The 17,045-nt window shown below is 53.5% G+C and overlaps 4 protein-coding genes across 8 annotated transcripts; 2 read left to right on the plus strand and 2 right to left on the minus strand.

The window, feature by feature from the left end:
• Nucleotides 1-454: 454 nt before the first annotated feature.
• si:ch211-202f5.3 (uncharacterized) lies at nt 455-3,202 on the plus strand. Of its 2 annotated transcripts, none has more exons than XM_061800711.1 (2): nt 455-1,243; nt 2,408-3,202. In XM_061800711.1, the coding sequence occupies exon 2, from the start codon at nt 2,417-2,419 to the stop codon at nt 2,648-2,650; it is 234 nt and encodes a 77-aa protein (XP_061656695.1). In that variant the 5' UTR covers nt 455-1,243; nt 2,408-2,416; the 3' UTR covers nt 2,651-3,202. The 2 variants fall into 2 exon arrangements, with proteins under 2 accessions (XP_061656695.1, XP_061656694.1); XM_061800710.1 differs by having other exon boundaries at nt 463-1,247; nt 2,408-3,199.
• A 201-nt stretch (nt 3,203-3,403) lies between these two features.
• rnf224 (ring finger protein 224) lies at nt 3,404-5,296 on the plus strand. Of its 3 annotated transcripts, none has more exons than XM_061800702.1 (3): nt 3,404-3,516; nt 4,465-4,617; nt 4,745-5,296. In XM_061800702.1, the coding sequence occupies exons 2-3, from the start codon at nt 4,465-4,467 to the stop codon at nt 5,024-5,026; spliced, it is 435 nt and encodes a 144-aa protein (XP_061656686.1). In that variant the 5' UTR covers nt 3,404-3,516; the 3' UTR covers nt 5,027-5,296. The 3 variants fall into 3 exon arrangements, with proteins under 3 accessions (XP_061656686.1, XP_061656684.1, XP_061656685.1); XM_061800700.1 differs by having other exon boundaries at nt 3,427-3,516; nt 4,136-4,617; XM_061800701.1 differs by having other exon boundaries at nt 3,434-3,516; nt 4,398-4,617.
• Nucleotides 5,297-5,478: 182 nt separating this feature from the next.
• pisd (phosphatidylserine decarboxylase) lies at nt 5,479-9,198 on the minus strand. 2 transcript variants are annotated; one of them, XM_061800692.1, is made up of 9 exons: nt 9,088-9,198; nt 8,371-8,414; nt 8,158-8,285; nt 7,933-8,067; nt 7,405-7,506; nt 7,131-7,254; nt 6,619-6,768; nt 6,383-6,543; nt 5,479-5,842 (listed from the first exon to the last, which is right to left on the minus strand). In XM_061800692.1, the coding sequence occupies exons 1-9, from the start codon at nt 9,129-9,131 to the stop codon at nt 5,615-5,617; spliced, it is 1,116 nt and encodes a 371-aa protein (XP_061656676.1). In that variant the 5' UTR covers nt 9,132-9,198; the 3' UTR covers nt 5,479-5,614. The 2 variants fall into 2 exon arrangements, with proteins under 2 accessions (XP_061656676.1, XP_061656675.1); XM_061800691.1 differs by lacking the exon at nt 9,088-9,198 and having other exon boundaries at nt 8,371-9,071.
• Nucleotides 9,199-9,459: 261 nt separating this feature from the next.
• wdr36 (WD repeat domain 36) lies at nt 9,460-16,480 on the minus strand. The gene is made up of 22 exons (XM_061800659.1): nt 16,135-16,480; nt 15,946-15,973; nt 15,755-15,855; nt 15,563-15,680; nt 15,293-15,425; nt 15,103-15,157; nt 14,434-14,566; nt 14,188-14,360; nt 13,983-14,103; nt 13,853-13,918; nt 13,671-13,769; nt 13,460-13,599; nt 13,283-13,400; nt 13,031-13,196; nt 12,363-12,471; nt 11,344-11,423; nt 11,171-11,278; nt 10,892-11,105; nt 10,710-10,820; nt 10,555-10,639; nt 10,269-10,456; nt 9,460-9,845 (listed from the first exon to the last, which is right to left on the minus strand). The coding sequence occupies exons 1-22, from the start codon at nt 16,282-16,284 to the stop codon at nt 9,696-9,698; spliced, it is 2,646 nt and encodes an 881-aa protein (XP_061656643.1). The 5' UTR covers nt 16,285-16,480; the 3' UTR covers nt 9,460-9,695.
• Between the last annotated feature and the right edge of the window lie 565 nt (nt 16,481-17,045).

The raw sequence follows: 17,045 nt of genomic DNA on the forward strand, positions 1-17,045 counted from the left end.
GGGCTCATGAAGTTGTCCAATTTCCATTCCGCAATGCCACTTGGTCGGAACGTGATATTTACTCGCAAACGTTCTCCGCATAATTCAACCGTATGGGAAAAAAACGGAGTAAGAGAGCACAGTTCTCTTCCTGTACTGGACTTCCGTTATTCTTGGGTCTCTTGAATCAGGATTTTCCTTTTGAGAGCGCTGGGAGGGGACCGCTGATCTGCAACTTCAACTTCAACCTCATTTGTGCTATGAGAAGTTAGCTCGATAGAAATAAAGTATCAAGACAGGTGTTGTGTCCTTGACCCCAGCGGCCACAGTTGTGAGCGACACCCCTCTTTCTTAAAGGCAACCAAGCAGTACTTTTTGTTATTGCAATCATTTAGTTGGAAATACTTTTTTTTTTTTTGGGGTCAAATGTATTTAAAAGAAAATTCAAATGCAGACACAGTCCACTTTAACTGTTCGATCCTGTCATGTTTCATTTTTTTTTTAAATAGATTTTAATGGTCTCGGTCTTGGTGTGGACCTGGTCTCAGTTCCCGAGCCCGACTTTGGCCAAATCATGGTCTCAGCTGGTGTGGACTTGAACACGAGTACTCAAGTATTTATTGATTTTCAAGTTTCGAATGAGGCATTCTATTTCCGAACTGATTTAATGACCAGGATTGGTGAGTCCGGGTTTGAAGGCTGTAGCGACGTCTGGTGGACGACTGAATCCAACGGCAACCTGTCAAAAGCACGACCGACGCGCCGGCATGTGAAAATCGCTACGTGAATTTTTGGTCGCAAAGGTGCCCCATCCAATATGGTGGCCACAATGACGCACACCGCCAATTGGCCATATCGCGAGATGAGACTTCACGGATGAAAACTGCCATTCCAAAAGCGGAAGTAGGCGTCCATCAAATTCGTTGTACATTTCTCCACAGTGTATGGAAATGCCAGCACAAATGACGACCAAAAATCATGAAAAAAAAAATGTCAACGAGAATAAATAAATATTCCACCAGAAAAGCAATCAGTCAATCAATAACTCTCAGCAGAAGCACAAAATGCGCCGCTGATCGTCGCCGAGTCCGCGAAGAAACAACAAGGCTCGTCGTGACGCTCATTCGGTGTCAACATTCCACCTGTTGAGCGGAAGGGGGCGTGTCGTCCAGCCGAACAGGTTTGGGCGGTCCAGCCAGATTCAGCTCAAGAGCGCCTCGGCCCTCTTTTTCGCCAAAGCTCAACTTTGGCTCAGCTTCAGCAGGCAAGTCGCGTTGCTTTCTCCTCCGAGTTTTGTCTTCTTCTCAGACTTTTACTCTGAAAGGTTCGGCGTCCGTTTGGGTTTGTCCGTCGGCGGGCTGCTTCCGGTTTGCACGTTGCGAGGATGAGGGCGGCGGCGTGAGCGGGCAGCTCCGATCAAGGCAAAGAAAAAAAATGCAGATTTTGCGACCGGAGAAAAGTTTGGAAGCGTCACCTCCAGGTTTTGGCGCTCCGGTTGGAGCGTCAAGCCGAAGGAGGAGTCCTGTCGGCCCGGATGGCCAAGCGGAAAGCGGCTTTTGCGGTCGATGAGGCAAAAACGGATGTGGGAGGCGTTCCGGACGGCTTTGAGGAAATTCTGGTCCACCGTCCGGCGTTTGCGCCGCCGATCTCAACTTCCAGGGCCTCCTCAATTCCACAAGGAAGTCGAGTCTGGGGTCTCTCCGAGCTCTGGGGTCAAGAAGCTCCCGGGTGGCGTGCCGGATGACTTGGGGGGGACCGGAGGGTGCCTTCCAACTACAGGGGGAGTGGGGGGTCACGCTGCTCGGCCTCCCCGGTAAGGTCTACCACGGGGTGCTGGAGAGGAGGGTCCGTCGAGAACTCGAATCTCAGATTCAATGTGGTTTTCGTCCTGGCCGTGGAACAGTGGACCAGCTCTACGCCCCGGGCAGGATACTCGAGGGCGTGAGGGAGTTCGCGGACTCGGAGAAGGCGTTTGCGCTTGTCCCCCGGGGGGTCTTGTCGGAGGTGCTGTGGGAGTTGGGGGTACGACCCGTGTGAGAGTCGGACTCGTTTCCCGTGTGGGTTGGACTCTGCCGAGGCTTCCCCAATTTCAATCAAGTCTTGATCTCCAACTCTCGCTGCCTGGCACCTCCAAATCTGAGACGGTGGGAAGAGGGCGGAGTGGCCTCTCCGGGTCAGGGATGAGAGTGGAGGAGTCTTGTTGACGACTGAGGGAAGAACAGAACGGCGGCTCCGTGTAGCGGAATCGATCCGTGTCGACCAACGTTCCCAGCCGTACAAACGAAATCTTGCGCAGTGTTCCGACTGCAATTATTCGCGCTAAGGACCAAAAACGCCGTGATTTTGTTCACCGTCACGTCTTCTGTCGGCGTCGTGCGCAATATTTCACCTTTCAGACCTGCGGATTTTTTGCGTTTCTTTCAGCCAGCGGGGCGCCATGTCGTCCAACATCCGCGTGTCTCTGGACAACCCTTACGGGCAGGTGACCATCCCTCGCGCCAAACTGCGCACGACCGACGGCGCCGTCGTCATCGGGAATCCGGCGGCGCTCAACGGGAGCGACCCCGGCGCCGCCTACGTGGCCCCCCCGCCCTATTTAGTGAAGGACGCCGAGGAGAACGGCGACGGCGGGCGCTGCGCCTGCTGCTACCGATGCCGGAGGAGGAAGTGACGGCGCGTCGCCGGCCAGGCTCGGGAAAGAAAGGAAGAGACGCCGTTGTTGAAAAACTTCTTCGCCGCCATCTTCAAATGTTCCTCTTGAGTGTTTCCGTGTTCGTCAACTGTGAGCGTTTTTAATCCTTCAAGATGTTGAAACCTTTGGCCGGAGGAGGCCAGAGGGCAAATAGCGTTGTCGTGGCAACCAACCAACAAACTCCATGCAGCAAATGTGTTTTCTTGGAGTCAGTATAGAAAATGACCAGATCGATTGTACGTTAATATCTTTTTTTTTTTTTGTAAAGTATTTTGAATTGTATTTCTTTGTAAGGACTTCTCTTTCTTTTACAGCAAAAATGTTGGGATTATTGAATGTTGCTCTCTTAATCACTCTCGCGGTATTCTCACCAGGAGAAAGATATATTTTTTTCATGAAAAAACTGGTTTGAAAATTCAAATGGAAATACATTACAATTAAAAAGAACCCGACATCAAATCGTCCAAATGCTGCCGAGGTCCGAGTGCTTGTCCGACCGGTTCTCGCCTCGCATTGTTTTGCGATGGTCGTGGACCGAAACTGACACCCCCCCCCACCCCCCACCCGCCTCTTTTGGAGGCTGCGCGACGTCGTCCAATCACAAGCGACTGACATGGTGGCAGCGTGAGAGCAGTTGCTAGGCAACCACTCAGCGGCGACACCTGAGAGGTGACCGCAGCAGCCAATAGAAAACGGCGTCTTGAATATTTCATCCCCCCCCCCCCCGCCCAAAAAAAAAGAAAAAATCTGGTAAAGGGCGAGCAGGAAAACGAACGAAAAGCAAGCCAGACGGCGCCGAGGAATACAAAACAAAGTCCTGAACAGACAAGATGTGACGTCACAAAGTAAGTTTTTGCAATATTCTTAAGCCCCGCCCATTTGTTTTGACGTACTCTACTTCATTTTACAAATATCGTCCGATGAAGTCATTCAGGGTCAACTTCGTAGAGCGAGCCAAACCGCCCAAAAACAAGTTTCAAATTGTTGTGCGGTATTTGTGGGAACGTGTTTTGCAGCACAACCTGCGTACATTTGAAATATTCCACTCGCCATAGACGGGCTAACGGGAACGAGCATCAATGTTCCGCTAGTGCTTGCGGCGCGGCGCCTCATCTTGAAAATTGGACCAGTTTTCGTCGTCCAACATGCAAACGACCGGAGGAGGGAAAAATGGCCACGCGGCCCACGGCGCCGCTCGGCCGTCATTGGGACGTGCTCAAATTGCGCTCGACCCCCCCCGCAAAAAAAGGACACATACACGACCATACGAAGCTAATCGATGGTACTGTGGGGGCTGGAAGCGTTGACTGCACACCACTGAGCGAATTCCAACTTTTCACGCAGTCACAGTTCGCTAGTTTAATGTCAGCAATGATGCCAAACGCCACAGATGGGCTAACGCACGCGAGGATTGACGCCACGGGAATTTCAACACAAACGCTTGACACGCTGGCTGCTTGGTAGGGATTTCGACCTGACACGTGACGTGCGCCCGCTCACAGCAGACAACGAGGCACTCTAAATTGGCCAGAATTCTGCCCTCCGCCACGTCCGTCTTTGCTCTTCTTGATGTGCGCACACTTGCAGCTGACAACAAGGCGCACCGGGGGACTATTCGAACTGGAAGGGCATTTTCAGGCAACTTGCCTCCCCGCCCCCGCCCCCGCCCAAAAATCTGCAAAACCCAAATGGTGAAAGCATGTCACGCCATTTCTCCACGATTTAGTCCGCTTATCTTCACAACGAGTCCAACATATTTCGGGACAAATGTCTCCATTCACGACGACGTTCAGATGAAAAAGGCCGAAGAAGCGGAAGAGGCCCAGCGCTGCATCGTGTGCTTCGGCCGCTACGATCTGGCCGCACGGTTGCCGCGGCGACTGCACTGCGGCCACACCTTCTGCCAGGCGTGCGTGAAGCGGCTGGACGCCGTCATCAACGAGCAGGTGACTTCCCGGTCACGTCCGGAACCTTGAGCTAACATGAAGCTCGCTAGCTAAACTTGTAGCCGAATTTAGCGTCGCGTTCCGACGAAACGGTCCGCCCGCTTAATCTCCGACTCGCAACCTTCAGGTGTGGATCCCGTGTCCTCAGTGCCGGCAGAACACGCCTCGTCCGCGCGGGGGCGCCGCCGCACTGGACCTGGACCTGACCTCTTTCCTGGCGCTCAAGACGCGCGCCGGCTCCGGGACGTCGGCGGCCGGGGACGGGAAGACCCCTCGGGCGGCCAAGGACGTGGACGGCGCCGTGACGTGGACGCGCGGCGGGCTCGCCGAACCGCGCTTTCGCCGCGGCGGCTGCTGCAAACCTCTCTCCTATTGGTTGTGCTGCTGCCGCCGCCTGGGGCGGGGCTAAACATCAGCAAGTCTTTGATCCAAATTGTCATTTTAACAAAGACAAATATCACTGCCGGTATAAAAAGAATGTCGAGAAATAAACCTTACCTTTAAGGGGTGTGGCCCAGGGAGTGACTCCAAGTGCACACGAACGTCCGGGTGGGAGTTGGGAGTTTTTTTCGTTTTGTAATTGTCTCCAAATGTTTTGTTCTGCCGTGTGGCGCCCCCTGCTGCTTGGGGGTGTCACCAGTTTCCTTTTCAAAATGCTACAAATAAGAGTTGCCCCCCACCCCAAAAAGAAAAAAAAAAAAAAAAAAAAATGGTGAAGCACAAATACGCCTGGTCCTAAGTCAACGTGGGTATTTATTATTTATATCATATAAATCATTAATTGGCCTCAGTTTAAGGGCCATCGCTTAAATTAAAATGTTTGACAAAAAACAACAAATTAAAAAAAAAAAAAAAGGATTTTAATTTACATGACTTGGAATATTTCATATGATGAAAGTCCAACAAGCAGCCTGGAAGGCAGAACAGCTGCAAGGCATGGTGGGAAATGCCCCGATCGGAAGCCCCTCCCCTCCCCTCCCCGAGTTCGGTCAGCCAATCAGAGGCTGCCCAGCCCCTCCCCCACTCGCACGGTTTGCCCCGGCTCGACGCTGAAGGCGAAACTTTTGGGGGCTTCGAAGAGGACCACCACGGTGGAGCCCAGGTTGAACTCGCCCACCGCCTCGCCCCGCTGCAGGGCGACGCCCCCTTCGGCCGGCTCCGCCTCCGCGTAGCGCAGGTCGCGGAAACCGCCTTTCTTGTCGTGAGGCGCGTTGGTCCGCAGCTCCTGAAAGCGGCACAGACGACGCCATTTAGTCGCACGCCAAATCCGACAAAATTAAAGTCGCCGTTGACGTCGCTGCGGCGGCGGCATTCCGGAAGCGACGGACGACGGGAATCGCTGCGGGAGCCACGGCGGGAGTCGGCACGAGATTCACTCCGGGCCAACTTGAGCGACCGTTGGCAAGTCGGCTCGTTTTGCATCGGCGGCTGCGGCTCCTCTTGCGCAGTCTTCATTTGCCTCAAGCGGGTGGCGTACGTGAGGTTCCGTCGTCATTCAAATTTTGGAACCTCACAAAACAAAATGAAAAAAAAAAAACAACAAAAAAAAAAAGGACATTTCCATCCGAGCTCGTACGAGGTCGCGCCAGTCACCTCATCTGGCTCCTCGATGCGGAGGAGCAGCAGCTCGATTTTAAAAAAAAAAATCAGTCAGGCTGAGTTAAAAGCGAAAAGATTTCGCGGCAAGAATCACGAAGGCGGCGACGGGCGCGACTTTGGCTTTCGCCGAAGCCCGTTTCAGATGGCGACGTTCGGCCGTACTGACCCGGTCGAAGTAGATGCGTATGGAGCCCACGTTGGTGGCGCCCACGGCCGTGAAGGAGAAGAAGCCGTGCCGCCATCGGCCGCTGAGAGCCACGCGCTCGTTCAGGCAGAACAAGTCCTTCACCCGGCCCGCCACGCCCGGACTCACCGACAGCAGAGAACCTGACGCGCAGGCGCAAAGTCACAAAGACGACGCGAGCAGCGGACTCGGACTCGGACTCGGACGCGCGCTCTGACCTGTGAAGTGCCGCCTGAGCGCCACCGTCCAGTCGGCGGGCGAGTGGAAGCGATGGTAGTCGCCCGGCGCCAAGTACACCACCACGTGGAAGAGCTCGTTGTCGGGACTCGTCAGCAGGCGGTCCCGGAACGACCGAGTGGACGCCGACGCTGAGGAAGTCAAATCGGGGGTCAGGGAGGGAGTCGTGAGCGGAGTTGATTCGGAGGCCGGCGTGGGGGGGGGGGGGGTGGGGGTGTGGGGGTCCACTCCCTCAATCACTTCACCGTTCCCCGCGGGAACCAAATTGCCAGCCAATTCACAAATTTGTGCCCTGAAGGCCAACCCGAACCAAGTCAAGTCTCAAAGGGGGTTCGCGGGCCCACAGTTGGCAACGATTGTCGACATTTCCCCACCGGCAGAGGATAAAACCCAAAACCCGTCTGGAGACAAAAAAAAATCTGGACCTCAGATGGATTTGGGAGACCCTTGAGGAGTCTCAATTGCGCTGCAGTTTCAGAGTGCTTTCTCTTACCGTGGCTGTGGCCATCTTGCGGCCCGAGGAACTGTTCCAGACTGTACGTGACCCCCTTGACTTGCTCCACCTCAGAACTCGAGACCCGACCCAGGTGCACGATCCTGCCGTCTGCTGGACACACCTGCCGGCGAACAATCTCGCTCATCGTCAGGCATTCAGACACTGCCGATTTTATCCGTCAATTCAACTTTATTTGCCACGGGGAAGATTTTTTTTTTTTTTTTTTTAGCGATGACATAATTCAACATTCGGATGAGGGAGGAGCTCCTACCAGGCAAGAGGCGGAGCAAAGCGGACGCGCAGACTCTTTGAGACGCCGCCGGAAAAACTCGCCAAGATTGCGGTAATGACGCAAGTCCTCCACCGCGGCTTCCTGTTGGATGACAGCGCACGCCGACCGCAAGGGGGCGCCGTTTCAATACGTGACGTGAGGTCTGAAGGAACGCTAACGATGGTGACTTGGGAATGAGGGATTGTGGTTTGGGAGCGCTTTTCTCCCTCGGGGCCTGGACGGAAAATGTATTTTCCAGCTCATTCCAAACTGCATATTGATGCCATCTTATCTGTCAAAAGGTGAAATATGTTGACAAAAATATCAGGGGTCTGCTCACTTTTGTTGCAGGGGGTTAAACATTTTCTGTCTTGAGTGGAGGAATTTTCATTGGCTAAAAGGCTCACTTCAAAGAAGTTGGCACGCTGCGTGCAAACCGTATTAAAACCGTCATTTAATTTAATCCACCACAAAGACGAGCGATTCAACGTTTGGAGCTAAATGTTTTTTGGTGAGCGCGCGCGTGACCTGCATGTTGACGCCAAAGGTCCAGATGTAGAGCGAGTAGACGGGTTTGCGCAGCCACGCCGGAAGCTCCGCGTCGTTGACACGCCCCCACGCCCGAGACAGCAGGCGGGTCGGGAAGGAGCGATACAGCGCCACCTGCGGGACCAACATCATAGCGCGCACGACCGGGAGGATGACGACGACCGTCCGCCCGTCGGCACGACCCGGCGCAAGACGTCGTCTTACCTGAGTGGGCGTGGCCAGAGCGGGCGGGGCTCCGTCCTCGCGCCTCTTGTAATGCTGGTAACCGTAGTAACCGCCGCCCGTCACCACCAGGAGCGGGAGGGGCCTCGGCCGGAAGAAGAAACCGCGACCTTGCGAGACACGAGACAGCTAATTGGCCCACGCTCTGCCCCGCCTCCTTTTATTAAATTTAAAACAGAAACTGTTTCAACTTGCCAGAAGTGAAGAAGCGCCGATGGCCGCAGCTCACGGGGCGAACTCTTAAAACATAAGCACGTGCGTAGAGAAACCTCGTTTGAGGCGTTAGCCCGTCTGTGGCATTTCGCATCGTATGTTCAGGAAGATTAGCGACGATTTATTAGTGGTGTCAAACTGCTCTCAACTGCCAGGATGGGCATGATGGCAAAACCTTGAATTGCTCTCAGTGCAGTCTCTACATTCTTTTCCGTCACATGCTGTCGTACTCGGGCGCCTCCAACAAAGCCGCGGCAAATTCCTCGTGTGTTTTCGACAAGCTCGGTCAATAAAGACGATTGTGAACTACATCTCGCACGAAGCAAGCACAAAGTATTCGTGTACAAAAAAAAAATATCAATAAACGAGGCAAAACCTGAACACACATAAGTGACAGCCATATAGTAAACATCTCCTGACGTTAAATAAGTCATGAATATTACTCCCGCGACCCTTGTGAGGATAAGGGAAACGCACCGATGAAAGTTTCTTCACAGAACATGGATGAACAAGTTGACGTCACACGAAACCGCAAGAAATTGGCGTGGTACAAAAGGAAATAAGACACCGATATCAGCTTGTTGCCAGAACGCTGAGCAAACTTCACCTTCTTGCGTCTTACTCGCGTCCGCTCGAGGTTTGCCCGTTCTCTTAACTCATGTCCAAATGCCTTTCAAATCAAAATTGAATTCCAAATACCTGAAAAGCTTCCGGCCACACGCCACCCGTAAGGACGCCGCCATCTTGGGCGTGCGGAAGTGACGTACAACGACACGCGGAATGGATCCGTCGGATAAAAACAAGGACTGACTCGTAAACGCGAGTAAATTCTCAATTAATTCCCATGCAACTCACTATTTTGTCGTGAAGAGTTCGCAATATTGCTTGCTAACAACCAAGTTTGTGAATGACAGCACATTTCTCATGACTATTATTGGATTATTTTTGTCTTCGAACGTAACAGACACATTTTCTTGCTCATGCCAATCAAGCTAATGTGGCAAAGTCAGTGAAGATAAAAATGATGAGAAAACAAAAGTTTCACAAACTGAAATGATTTTTTATTTAAAAAAAAAACAAAAAAAAACTGTTGCTTCTGTTTTCTTTTTTCCCCGCTCATCCGGAGGCCCCCGATTGGCTGCTCGTCATGTCAACACATTAAACATTTTATTTTATGACAATATTGCTGATGAAATTTTTTTTCTGGTGTTTTCAGGAATTTATGACATTTTTTTTTTTTTTGGGTTTGTTTTTATTGTAAACAAAGTAAAAGTTTGACATCGTCGAAAGGCGGCACGGGCGCGCACTCACAAAAGCGCACTTTTGGCGTACGCCAACAAACAAAGCGATTGGGCGAAAGAGGCCCGCAGCTCCGCCCACCCGGCCTCGAGTCGCGAAGAGAGGCGGAGCAACGCTTCCACGGCGACGGCGTCCCGCGCCAGCGAGCGCAGGTGAAGCTGTCGACAGGACGCAATGCGTTAGAGTCACAATAAAAACATTGGGAATCAAACCCGGAACGCAAAACCAGAGGCGGCCATTGAGGAGGACTTCAGAGAAAAATCGGTTCTACCCTGCTGTCGTCAACAGCCCCGTAAGTCATTCGGGAAGATGCGATGAATTGCTTCCGCCTCGGAAATAACTACAAATCAAAATAAAAATGAATCGAAAATGTTTCCTCCTCATTAATGACATTCGCGAGATTTGATTATTATGATTTTTTTTTTTTTGGGCCGGGGAACGACCGAGGTCCGCGCTAGAAACATATTGAAAAATGGTTCGTGCACACACATTCAGCAACATTTGCACGTTGAGATTCGGGAACATTTGAAGTATACGTAAACACAACGGAAACGGAGAAGTACGCAGATCGGATGCGTCACCTTGAGGAAGAGCGACAGGTAAGCGTGAGCCAGATCGAAGTCCCGCCCGCCGGCCAACATGCTGTCGATCATGCCGACGAAGGCCCGCAGGAGGCCGTCGGCTCCGCCCCCCTCGGCCGACAGACCGGCGAGCTCGACGGAGACGGCGGACGGGCCGAAAGTCTTCAACAGGTCCGCGGGGACGGCGACTGGATGGGGACCCCCCCCGCCCAAAAAAAAAAAAACCCAAGAAATCGATCAAACGAGAACGGCGACACGTGGATTCGAGTTTTGCGGCTGAACTCACACGACCCCGTGACGAGAGACGCCTCCAGAGCACCGGCGAACTTTGACCTCTGAGACGGCAGACTGCAGCTCAACACCTTTGACTCCTTCACACGCAGAAATGATGAGAGAAGGTCCAATAGTGAACGTTCCGGAACGGCGCGGCGCGGCGCCGACCTGCGATTCCTGAGGCGGCTCCGAGAAACGCGGCGTCAGGCCCGGCACGGTGGGCAGGAAGAAGGGCGCCGGCGGTCCGGCCACTGGCGGCGTGGCCGCTTTGTTCCTCCTCTGGAAACAGCCGCCGTCGTGCCGCGGTCAGAGTGTCACGTGGCCGTTTTGTGGCGCCACGCCGGGCCTACCTTGACGGCGTCGAGGCACAGCAGATGTTTCCAGCGCGACTCGGAGAGCCGCGACAGCGTCACCAGCTCCGCCCCCAGCTGCTCCGCCGAGACGTACGCCCGCTCGGGCTCCTCCGGCGCGGTCCGGCGCTCGGCCTCGGAGGCCTCTTCCTCCGGCCGGTGGTCGGCCGGGAGAGGGCGGAGCCCCACGGGCCCGCACAGGCTCTTATTGGTCCTGAGGAGGAGAGACGCGCCCCGTGATAGGCTGCCGACGCCGACGAGTGGGAAAAAAAAACCGACCACAAGTAAATGCCGAGACTGTCCACGTGCGCCGTCGCCAGGTAGTCGCCGGTCGGGGACATGGATACGCTAACTGGCACCATGGAAACCAGGAAGCAGTCCACCAGGCTGAACACACAGCAACGTTTGCTCGAGGGTTTCTGCGTTTTCAACGAGGGGACGGCGGAACTCACCTCCCCGAGGGGAGGTCCCACGTGCGAATGGCGCAGTCCATCCCGCCGGTGATCAACCAGCGACCGTCTGGACTGAAAGTCTGAAGAAGACCAAAGACAAAAGGCAGCTTTTCCGGAAATTTGCTCACCAAAAATGTCCCAAAATGTAAGACACGGTCAAAGAAAACGCCAGCCCAAAATGGCCGACGAGAGGCTGCGTTGTTGTTAGCCCCTTGGCCAACCGGGACCGTTCTGGGTCCCGATTGGCTCAGCACTCGCCCGTCGGCGCCGTGTGCAATCTGCGCCGGCCGGAAGGCACGCAAAGACTAAAAGAATCCGAGGTGGCGCGGCTGCTCGTAAAAATATCGTGAAAACGACGACGCCCAAGCACGCTCGACGCTCACACCCCAGTGGAAAAAAAAGATGCGACAGTTATTATTAATTCACAGGATGAAGCTAAAGCGGAAAACAACGGCGTGTTTATATTTTCAAATAAATGTTTTGGCCTAAAGCAGGTTTGGAGGCGCGCTTGCGTTCGGGAATCCCTTTTTTTTTTTAATTGAAATCAAGAAAGGTTTCTTTGAAAAATGGGAAAAAATGTTCATGGCTGTCTGACAAAAGTTGACCAAGTGTCAAAGTCAGCTCCTCAACAGCCTTCAAGCATAATTCGGCAAAGAAAAATCCAAATCGAACGAATGAAAAAAAACAACAGCATGGATTTCACACGACAAGACAAAGATGAGGACATGGGATAATAATCTGCAGATTTTTAAGGGGCCCCAATTTGCTCATTTTTCAAATTGATCAGAATTGTCAAATACCCCAATCGGCATCAAACTCAAAATCCACAACATCTGCAGCTTGGATTCTCTGCCCAGAAATCAAATCAAACCAGACGCAAGTCTGACGTGACGCTCACCTGCGTACACGAGAACCCGAGATTGAACCTTGTGGGACACCCGCGACAAGATCTTCGAAAGCCACGTCGCGGACGACAAAAACCTCGGAGACGCTCGCCGGTCCCAGGCCGAGTCACTCACCATGTCGTTGGTTTTGGCCCCGTGACCCGCAAACTTGCGGACGACTCGCCTCGTCGCAATGTCGACGATCAGCAGCGTGAAGGTGTCCAGAGCGACCGCTAGCATGCCGCTAACGTGAAGAGAAAACGTTGTTAGCTACATGGCAACATACCGACGAGCGGAGAAAAATGCTAACTGCTAGCGGGCCGTCGCGGGGGGGGGGGGGGGGAAATGACAAATTTTGCTTCTTCCGCTGATTTGTCGCAGAAGCCGTCCGTGATTTTATGTCGTCGCGGCCTCTCACCGCTACCAATCGGGGAATTTCTTTCCACGAGGCCGCTCGGGCGCAATCACGCTCAAATGCGCCTCGCCTTCGTATAGACGGCACAAAACAACATTTTTAGCACAACCAACGGCTCAACATTCGATGCCGCGACGAGGCACTCACTTTTGATTTCGCAAAAGCGTGAATATTGTGACCTTCCTGGATGCAACTGTCTTTTCCATTTCCCCGCTCGGGAATGTCGTCTATTTTGCCGGGTTGTTTATCGTTACCAGGAAACTTCAAATCCTGGTACCAATTTCTGTTTCTCTCACTGCTAGCATTAGCATTAGCCAAGTGTCACACAAAGTGTCTGTTGTACGTGTCAGCAGTCCTGACAACGCCCCCCCCCACCCCCCCCCAATACCTGTCTCTGTGTAGCTCCATGCTAGACGGGGCCGCATTCAGCTCGATCCGGTCTTCCTCTTGGCGGCTCTTGAAGCGCCAGAACTTGAGGAGCTGATCAGACGCGGCGGTGAGGGTCAGCTGATTGAGCGCGTCCGCGGCCACGCCTCGCACGGCGCCGCTGTGGGCTTTGGGGGGGGGGGGGGGGTGGCGAGCGGCGTTAAAAAGAGACGGCGGGCCGAGCGAGCGATCGGACGGGAGCGGCGGGTTCCACCTTTCTCCTCGTCTCCATAGCAACCGCGATGAAGTCCGGACTGCAGGTTGTAAACGTCGACGCGTCCGCACGAAGAGCCCACCAGCGCAAAGTTTCCGCAGGAAGTGATGTCGACGGCCTTGGAGAGGACGCGGTCAGCGCGTGTGCGGTTGGCGCGCGCGGGGGCCGGGTGGTTACCGTGGCGACAGCATCGTCGCCCCTCGGCGGTCGCAGGTGGTGCGCTCCCATGGTGCAGCGCCGGTAGTTCCAGGTGGTGGTCGCCAGGCGACCGCGGTGACACGCCACGATACCGTCCCAGTCGGCTCGGCGGGCCGTCGCTGTCGACGGACGCGGACGTCAACACGCGTGCGGCGCGCGCGCGCGCGTGCGAGTGTGCTTGAGCGCCTACCGGAGGCCAATGCGGTGATTGCTGGTAGGCGGAGCTCCTCGTAGGACTGCCCCATCTTCTTCTTCTTCTTCTTCTGCTCTTTCTTTTTATTGACGGAGCCTAAAGGCGCACACAAATCCAAACGCATGAAAGAAAGGAAGCGTCGGAGAGCGGGCGTAAGGGGCGGCCGGGCCAAGTCGGACCGTGTCCCAGGTTCTTGTTGAGTCGTTCGTGCACGCTGGAGAAAGACTGCAATGTGCCGTCCTGACCTGCAGGGGGAGACGTTTGCTTTCCCACCTTCGAACGGGGAAGGAAGTCGCCGGCGGCGTTTACCCGCGCTCAGGATGTTTTTCCCCTCGTTGTCGTAGTGACGGACGGTCGTGGGCGGGGCGCTGTGACCCTGACGATTTCTCAGCAACCTAGCTCCGCCCCCTTCCTGGTCTAGGATCCAAACCTGGGCAAGAAAAAAAAAAAAAAAAAAAAATGCGAGACGGTTTGCGGTCCGACCGGCGCGCACCCCGACGACGGCTTCGCAGACCTTGATGGCGTTGTCGGCGCCGTTGGTGACGAGGAGCGGCTCGCCGTGCACGAAGCTGGCGCTGACCGCCGTCCGGTGGGCGTGTCTCAGCTGAGCCGCCGGCTCCCGCCGCTCCAGGTCCCACAAGGTCACGTGACCCTGGGGGCTGCCCGCCGCCAGCGTCGGGGCCCCGTCTGTCGCGGGGTCAAAGGTCTCACACACACACACATCTCCTACTTTCCGCGCGCGCACGAGCACAGCGACCACCTGTCCGGAAAGCCAGCGACGTGATTGGTCCCCAGTCCTGCGTGAAGCTCATCAGCGTCTCGTCCAATCGGATGTTGTGGATGATGATGCGGCCCGTCGCCGTGCCGACGCCCACCACGTCCACCGCCGGGCTCTGTCCGGGTTACTTGAAGTTATTAGCTGCTACAATAATCGCCAGAATTTTGTTTCCGCCGGGGTCGGGCGTAATACCGGGTTGGACCAGGTCCAACAATCAAGGCCAATTTCCCGTTGCCCGTCTATGGCATTTTGGATGATATGGAAACTTTGAGCAAGTGGACTTGCGTGAGATGACATTTGGGGGGGGGCAATCATTTTTTTTTTTAGGGCCAAACAATTTTATCTTATTTTTTTCCTTTTATACAAAAATGTATTGCAGCAGAAGGAAAAAATGATGACTTTCAAGCACCCCTGCGCTCCTCATCAGAAAAATTAAATTTTTTGTCATTTGAATTTTTTTTGTACGCTCTCAATCAGAAGACAACGTCGTAAAGTAAAACAAGAATAAAAGGAAGGATGGAGTTCTGTGTCTTATTCTGAAGTATTCAGGGCCCAAAAACAAGTCATTTATTCATGATCCAATTTGACTCTGTCACTGATTGGACCTCCAAAACGCAGGTGGGTTCGACGCCCCCCCCCCCCGCCACTCACCTGCTGCAGCGCGGTGACGCCGGCCGACCAGCCCGCGAACGTGTACAGCAACTTACTGGACACGCAGACACAAAAGCAACAAAAGTAACCACTTAGCGTCGTGATCTTAAAAAAAAAAAAAAAAAAAAATGATAAAAAAATGATGGCTTGTTTGTCAACGGCCCGAATGGCCGTTACCAAGCGCGCTAACCTGGTCTTGAGGTTCCACAGCTGCAATGCACCCTGGGAACTCCCCAGCAGGACTTTATTCAGGTACGTGCTGGGGTGCATCATGGCGGACACGTCAAAGGTCGCGGGGTCAAAGTTCAGTTGTAGGTACGCGTCTGTCGGAGGACACGCAGGTCCGTTACGCAAGCACGTGCGCGTAAAATTTCACATAAGTACATATCACGGCAAACAAAAACACACACGCACGCACTGACACACTCGCACTCGGCGTGGCGCTAAGCCCCGCCCTCACCGCCGCCTCGGACGTCCCACACGACGACGAGCCCGCCGCCGTCGGCCGAGATCAGTTGGTCGCCGAAGGAGAGCAGCGAGCGCACTTCGCGTTTGTGTCCGCGGTAACACATCACCACCTGCGCACACGCACGTGAACACCGGAAGCCCCGCCTATCGCACGCGCTCCGCCCCTCGGAAAAGGTCACGCGACCTCTTTGTTCCTGGCAAAGGCGTAGACGAGCGAGCCGGCGGCGGCGAACACCAGCATCCTGTCGGCCGCCAAGCACGTGATGTCCTCCGGCAGGCTGTTGCCTAGGCGACCGCATCAGATCCCCGTAATTGACCTCGTCGCCATGGAGACGGACTCAAACAAGTAAATAAATAAATAAATACAGAACTCACTGACTGCGACGATGCCCAAGCGGTTGACCTGGAACAAAAACAAAACCAAAAAAAAAAAAAAAAAACAGGACACGTTCAACTATGAACTCATGTCACGCCGCCGTGCAACGTCAACACCTTTTCGGAACACACGCGTTGATTGTTTTGTTTTGTTTAGAATTGACAAACAAAAAAAAAGCGTCTCCTTACGTTGTACGTGTGCAAACATTTCCCCACTGACGTCACCAAGTAGAACTCTCGATGTTTGCGATGGTATCGGAGCACATGTGGCACGTGGTTGCAGTAAAGTCCCAAAAGCCGGAAACCGCTAAATAAACAACTTCCGCCTCCCGCCTCCATCGACGCCAACAAACCGAAGGACCAACCTGAACAAACGGAAAGTTACAAAAAAGACGACAAGAAGGCGAACAACCGGGAGCAGACGAGCCAGGCGGCTTCTCGGGAGGAAACGGATGCGCGCAACAAAACGTCCGTGTGGAAAACTGGAAGGCGACTCAAAGGTTCCTCCCGACGACGGTTCCGCCTACAACAACAAAGAAAACGGCCTGAAGGGATTTCAGTCGTACTGCATGAAGATGACCATATCTTGTCTTTCATTTTTGTATCCCTGCCTCCTTCATTCCTTTGTTTTGTTTTGCTCTGAAATGGCAGCTGCTCCCTTGGCAGTTTTATTGACATTTTATGGAACGTACTTGAAAAAACAAAAAAAAGCAGCTCGAGAAAGGCAGGAAAAATGAATTTTCGTTTCACAATTGACTCTAACGACAATAGCACACAGTTTTCTAACAATACACAACCACCGGTATCATTAAACAGGATAGAAAGAATTTTCTTTATTTATTTTGCCACATTACGCCTCAATTCAATGGAAACGATGCCGGTGGTTGCTGTGCGCACCTTGGCCACATGGGGGCACTATACCAACAAACATATGGAGACTTGTCATTAAACTGCAGTAATATTAAGGTCCACACTCACTGAGTTTATGCGGTACATGCACGTAAACGTCAGCGAGTTTTTAACCATAGTTTAGGTAAATTTATGAGATATTGAGCCCTCTGCAAGATGCTCGAAGCTCCACCCACCCAGTTGGAGTTCCA

This window comes from Syngnathoides biaculeatus, chromosome 17 (assembly GCF_019802595.1).
Source record: "Syngnathoides biaculeatus isolate LvHL_M chromosome 17, ASM1980259v1, whole genome shotgun sequence".
NCBI lineage: Eukaryota > Metazoa > Chordata > Actinopteri > Syngnathiformes > Syngnathidae > Syngnathoides > Syngnathoides biaculeatus.